At 35.0% G+C, this 6,860-nt stretch overlaps 1 protein-coding gene across 1 annotated transcript in view; it reads right to left on the reverse strand.

The window, feature by feature from the left end:
• LOC105166451 overlaps positions 832-6,860 on the reverse strand; it is a 12,158-nt gene continuing 6,129 nt past the window's right edge. The window contains exons 3-5 of the mRNA XM_011085807.2: positions 2,398-2,618; positions 1,974-2,147; positions 832-1,148 (exon numbers count right to left, since the gene is read on the reverse strand). Of these exons, the coding sequence (XP_011084109.1) occupies positions 1,062-1,148; positions 1,974-2,147; positions 2,398-2,618 (482 nt within the window). The 3' untranslated portion in view covers positions 832-1,061. The remainder of the gene's footprint in view (positions 1,149-1,973; positions 2,148-2,397; positions 2,619-6,860) is intronic.

Genomic DNA, 6,860 nt, shown 5'->3' on the forward strand with positions numbered 1-6,860 from the left:
CGCACATACACACTCTCGATAGAGGTGGCAAATTGGGTTTGAACCATATCTAAACGGATCGAGTTTTAAAATAGATCCAAAATAGATTGGGTTGCAAATTGGTTGGATCGAATTAGTATAAATCATTTTATTAATTTGAATTCAAATGTTTCAAAATTTCACACAAAAAAACAAGAAAATAAAACCATATTTGAACTATTAAAAAATATAACTACTATTTGTAATGCAATACGACTAAACTTGCATCGCACGTCAACTTTTACTAATGACATGTACATTAGATTCATTTGCTAAATAATAAAGTAAAAAAAAAAAAAACCTACTAATATATAACAAAATACTACATTTTATCAAAATAATTCATAAAATTTTGGATATTCACATGCAATGAACATCAAGTTGTGCAACCAAATTCTCTATACTTGTTGAGAGACAATTTTTATTTTCATCACCTTCATAATCATAAGCTGTAATATAAAATATAAAAGTTACATGACACATACCTGGTCATTAGATAGAAATAACACATGATATAAATTTAGTCGTATTACACTACAAGTAGTAATTACATTTTTTAATATTTCAAATACTATCCTTTTTTTTTTCCTTTCAAATATAACTTGAGTTGCAAAAGAATGCTCACGAAGAACATAGGCAAGAAAAGAGTTGAAAGGACAGTCATCAGAAAGGGATTCATGCTACAGATAGATTCATGAACACAAATTCCTCTTCCAGAGTATATATTTCAGTTCAAGCACTCGGCCCCACTTGAAACATAAAAAAATTAACTAGAAAAAGTGTTCCATCAGCTCCTACTGGCTGAGGAGCTGCTGAGAGTGAGCAACAAATCTGATTCAACTAGCATGCCAAAAGTAAGTAAAACTTTCAAACGACTTCCACTAAAAAGAAGCAACAGCAAAAGGCTTCCCCTCAACAGATAAGACGATCCATCTCAGTCTGGGTACCTTATTAAAAGTCATGTAGTTATTAGAGTGATTGCAGTCTACACCTGCTAGGCCACCCAGTGTGCACCTGATATTTAATACATGTAGGGGTTATAACTAAAACACGTCCGGGTGGAAACGTCCAGATATCGAGTTGCTTTGTTGAGCCTGCTTGAGGTGCATCGCAAGGGCATAGTTGTTGATCTGATGAAAACAGAACATATAATATCAACATATTTTCAAAAAATCTAATATCAACATAACTACATTGCATTATTGAATAGCACATTTGCGAAAAGCAGCAATAGTTTGCCAATCTTAAACAAACATAGACAAGTACCTCAGGTGGCATGTGGGAGACAAGAACTGAGATGTGACAAACCAATTAAATGTTGCGAACAGAGGAAATGAATTGAATCCACAAAAATGACACATTTACCGTCTACGAATTATAATTAATAGAGGATCGTGACCCTTTTTGAGTTCTTTCCTTACGTCAAAAAACCAACCACCAAGCACCAAAAGATAACTAACCCTGAGAAGCATTATATAAAACATGGATTAGGGAGTTCACTTCAGAACAAGTCAAATTCCAAACCCATTTTTCTCCACCCCTGTATCACCAGAGGGCAGTCTGCAATGTCACTCATCTATAGAATCAGATCAGATTACCTTCATCAGTTCCCAATATCAAACTGAGATGCCACTACAAGCTCAGTGGACTTATATTAGAAACCAATCAACTAAACATGGTATGCATTTTCAGTAATGAAGGGAAGATGAAAAAGATCGCCTTTATAAGAGGAAAAGGTAGAGTTGGAGAAAGGGCAACAATGACGGTTCATTTAAGCAGATAACTTCTTTAATATAGTTGTTGGAACAATTCGAGACATTATATGCAGGCTGGGCTGCTGTGGCTTCATCGAGTTCATCTGTATCATCTGACTAAAGCGAGTATGTCTGCAAAGTAATTTGACAGTCTAACCAGCCAAAAATACGCACTTAAGTGATTAGATTTGTTAATCAGACCTCAAGAGTTCTCAGCTGCTCTTGGTATTGCGAAACTAGCTGCTTCAGCTGATGCAACTCCTGACCCATTTCCTCAAACTCTTTCTGTCGCTCATGCTGGATAGAAACTGCTCGCTTCAAGATATTGTTCTCCTGTATGAGCACTTCAAGTTGCTGCTTTAGCATAGTGTTCTCCTGAAAGGATCGACAAATATGAACTTTATTGACCAAGTACGAAGAACACCTGGCTTTCAGATCATACTAACTATCCAAATGTCCGCAGGAAAAATCAGTAGAGGAATGCATGCATAAAGGAAAAAAAGAAAACTGGAAAAAAGCTTAATGAACACGGATAATAATTGATAATGAATCACCAACATCATTAAAATCAAATATCAGGATTCTTTACATAAGATTAACAAGTAATAGGGATATAAGAAAACACCTTTTGAAAGCTCTGGGAAGCCTCTGCGGTTGCATTCACACAAATGGACTTCTCCAGTGCCTCAAGTGCTTGCGACACACGTGCCTTAGCATCTTCTACATTTGATGCACTTAACACTTCTCTAACCAACAGCTCCACCCACTCTGCACCATCTGCAGGAAATTTGCTTCCAGCAGGCTGTTCCTCTCTCGTAGCAGTGCCCCCATTATTTATCAATGCGCCTGCATTCGAAATAAAGCATAATCATCTCAGCCATATGCAATAATGTTCATATTCAACTTCCTACAGACGTGCAATAAGAAAACATCAACTTTTCAATCTGGGAAAACCACATCCATGAGTCAATAACAATCACGAATTACGTGAAGAAATTTCATGACTTCAAAACCACCAGAAAAGCATAAAATAAACAGACAAAAGGAAGAGTTCAAGCCAGCACTTCAAAGTTAACGACTATAAAGCTAACAAGCAACCAGAGCAATTTGACAACTTCAATTTTCTTTTGCACATTTGATATTACTTCATCCTAGAGAACCAAACGCCATCACTTTGAAAGAACTAGTTGTACTTGGCCAATATTGATGTAATCCACATTTCCTTAGGGATAAATCTGTAGTTTGAGAATAAGAGAAAATAGAACTTCTTATGTATTCGTCTTTGTCATACCTACTAGTCTGCTGTCATGAATTGTTAAAATGATTTTTGCTAAAAAGACATCCATCTAAGACTGATGGCTACCCACATTCAATGGTATATTTTCTAAATTCATTCATTTTACAGGATACATCAAACTCTTCCAAAGAAGCTCGATAATACATATATTTCAAGGATCTGACAGTGCAATAAACAGATTTAAGAGAAACTTGTCTCATTTATTATATTATACAAGGCTATTTCTGTTAGGTTCAGCATCTAGCAAAGTTCAATGGGCATGAAGATTTTGCAATTTGCAGAGGGCAAAAACTAGCTAATGAATTGTATCTTGAGCAACTTAGTAAGTTATTGAGCTTGGTTTCTGAAGAATCCTCCAAAAGCGTCAAATAAGACAGAAGGTAGCCAAATCACAGTATTGAGACACTATTTTTCATCAAAATGAAGACTTTTTACAGAAGTAAAATCAATACTATCACTTATAGTAACCAATGATGTAAAAAGTGCCAAACAAAATGCAACACCAAGAGAATTTGAAGATATATCTATTTGCATAAGGGGCTGGCATAATTCAAAACAAGTAGTGGAATCAACCTCTTACCAAAACTAGGAGGTATTCAATAGTGGAATGGAGAAGCAACTGAGGAAGCACGAGAAAGAAAAGTATTGGAAGTCCTTGAACATCTCTCCTACTAGATATAAATTAAGTGACTACTCCAACTTCTGCGAAACTGGATGCGGGACCAGACTAATTACGTAAATTAACAAAAACTGTGTGTTTCCTCTTTGATTCATAAAAGTACCAATAACAGGAAATGATCTCCTCTTGATTCCCCCGTGAAGGATTTGAACAAATATGCATTGTGAAAAAGCTGACAAGTCTTACTACATAGACAAAGTGTCAACAACAAAAACACATTTTAGGATTCTCACTAATATTCTAAAAATAAGCTTAGGTTCCGTTCCCAAAGTGGAACCTTTTCCAAAACTATGCACTCGCTTAATGAATTCATATGACACCATCACCTCCCAACCATTACTTAAGGGGAACAGTATAAAGATAAAATTTCACTTTGTTAACTTCCTCTAAGACTCCATGCCAGTCAAACTAAAACCATTTTCTGAAACGGGGTTCTAAAGTTTAGGACACACGATTTAACACATCGAATGATAAGTAGTGGCAAAGCATCAGAAGAATTAAAATCTTATGTGGAACAATGCTTATGGATATCACAAACAGCAAAAACAAAATATATAAAATGGACAGATCCACTTCAACAAGCCCACTACCCCTTCAATAGCCACCATGGTTCATAGTCTCAGTATCACGGATAATATTAATAAGTGATGAGTTCAAGTTGTACTCGCATATATGAGTATTATTTGGTGATAAGGAAAATGCATTTTGGAATTCCAGAAAACTCCAAAACATCAGTATGATTATAGAGAAGTACAAATAGCACAAAACCGTAGTCATTCATACATGGTAAAAACTTTATTGCAGAAAACATTAGTAAAACATAATATCCTGGTGATAAACTTTGTAACACAAATTTGCTCACCAACAAATTATGTATAAAGTAAAATGTCCTCCAGAGCAGTGGATAAAACAATGCTAGAAAGAGAATTTATGCTCCACTATTGGAAGTAACATATGAGATAACCTGATATCACAAATATTGTCCTGATAATATCCATTAAGACTGATATCATGATATCAACTGACACAATACAATATTATCAGATCTTTGGCCAAAGGCTGATATAGTTAGAGCTGCAAAATAACAAGTATTTTTTTTTTTGGACTGCACAGTGTGAGTATATTGACCAATACCTTGAACCACGGTAGGAGAAGATGATAAAGGGAATGGAGAGCAGAAGTGCAGATTCAGCTGAACATAGTGATAAAAGATACAAAGGGCAGGACAAATAGTAAAAACACAGCAGGGGCCTGATCAAGTATCACTTTCTGCTCAAATACTTCAGATCTAGTTTAAGCTGCATCCCTCCTCAACAAAGAATTATTTTCTGTCACTACATGACCAAGATTTAACTAAAAGAGAAAGTTTAGGTGTTTGGAGAAATTCAGGACATATGCAAAGCAGCACAAACAGAATGTCATTTCTGTTCCCAATACAATATATTCATGGTGGCCAAAGCTGCAATAAGCAATAATCCTTGATTGTATCATTCTCCATATAAACTTCTGTATAATTTCGGCAGGGACGTTTTGCGGGCATGGTTTTGTTTTCACTCACAATTTTGAGTTTTTAATGGTAAAAGTGAGCTTCCAATTTTGCATAGAATTCTCGGGCAAATATAAAACTATGTTCGGATTAATTGATAAAATTATTTTATATTGTTAATGGTATCAAAACAATATTCTTTAATTGAATGAAATTGATAGTTTTATTTTTTATACTTTTGTAAATAATTTTATCTCTTCTTATGCTGTTTCATCCTTATCATTTCCATTTCCCCTTCTCTTGATAAAGTGAAAAATTTGTTCTTCCCCTATTTTCTCTTTAAGATAAAAGGTGGCATCACATTATAACATATAAGCATAGCCCAACAAGCAATTTTCTCATGCAAAATGCGGTGGAAAGGAAGTATATAAAGCACTACAGATATTCAACTTTACCTTATGTGAGATAAATCAACTGAAAACCGGCCTTCATTAGTAAATTATATTAAATAAATAATCTTCTTCCATCCTATGTTTATTCCCTCCTCCTTTTCCCTTTCCCTTCTCCCTCAGGACCAAATAAGCTGCAACACAAAGAAATTTACTTCCCTCAACAGAACCTATCTTCTCCCTCCTTCCCTTTCCCATCGTACCAGACAAATATAGAAAATCAAAGTAGGCAGTGGAGGAAGCAAAGCTTGGAGTTCAAAAGGAGTATAGTTTAAAAATCAATTATCCAATTGGTTTAACAATACCCATTTTGATAAAGCCTGCTAACAAAGAGCAGTTTTAACTTTATTCAACTTAAATAGATGGCAATCCCCTATCCCACTACAAGTAATCAAAAGGTTTTACTGGCTTCAAATTTCTGATATCACAAAATATTGCAACTCCGAGCTGATTAAAACATTTAAAGCCCATACTAATGTTTATTTCGGCAGTAACAAAGCTATTAATAGAAATGGTTAGCATTGAAGTTATGAGTCAGGACAGGAAGCAAGAAATGGTTCATAACTGAAGTAGGGGGCGACCGCGATTAAGGGGGCTGCGGGGTGAGAGGGGGAGGGGGGGATATTTGATGTTATTTAATTTATTTTTTAAAATAATAATTTTATTTTTTTAATAGTTAATCTAAACCCTTAATTGTTTTTTTTTATAAATTTAAGATCTAAGTTAAGATTATTGATTAGATATGCCGGCTCTCATATAACCAATACAGATCCAACGATTATTAAAATAAGGATAATATATAATAAATAAGGGCATGAAGGTCCTTTCATAAAAACGTTAACACCGTTAGTTATATTTAACGGAGAGGGGCCATCAAGCAATATTTACAAAAACAGGTTTTTTCTTTTTTTTTTTTTTTGCCTATTTTTAAACCAGGGAGGGGTTAAAACACACGGGCATTTTATGCATTTAAGCCAAAAAATATGGCTGATTTCACAGGCTTCATGAAATATCTCAAGGCGCAAACATCAGACGGTCAAACTGAAAGGAGAAAGGGACAAGGTGCAACAGGAAAACATTATAAACAATATTAGTCCAGTACTCCGATGCAAACATCGTCTAGACAAGAGATAACAGTCCGCTGAAGGAGGGATTATGGGATGGGTGGCCCTTAGGG

Source organism: Sesamum indicum, linkage group LG7 (assembly GCF_000512975.1).
Source record: "Sesamum indicum cultivar Zhongzhi No. 13 linkage group LG7, S_indicum_v1.0, whole genome shotgun sequence".
Taxonomy (NCBI): domain Eukaryota; kingdom Viridiplantae; phylum Streptophyta; class Magnoliopsida; order Lamiales; family Pedaliaceae; genus Sesamum; species Sesamum indicum.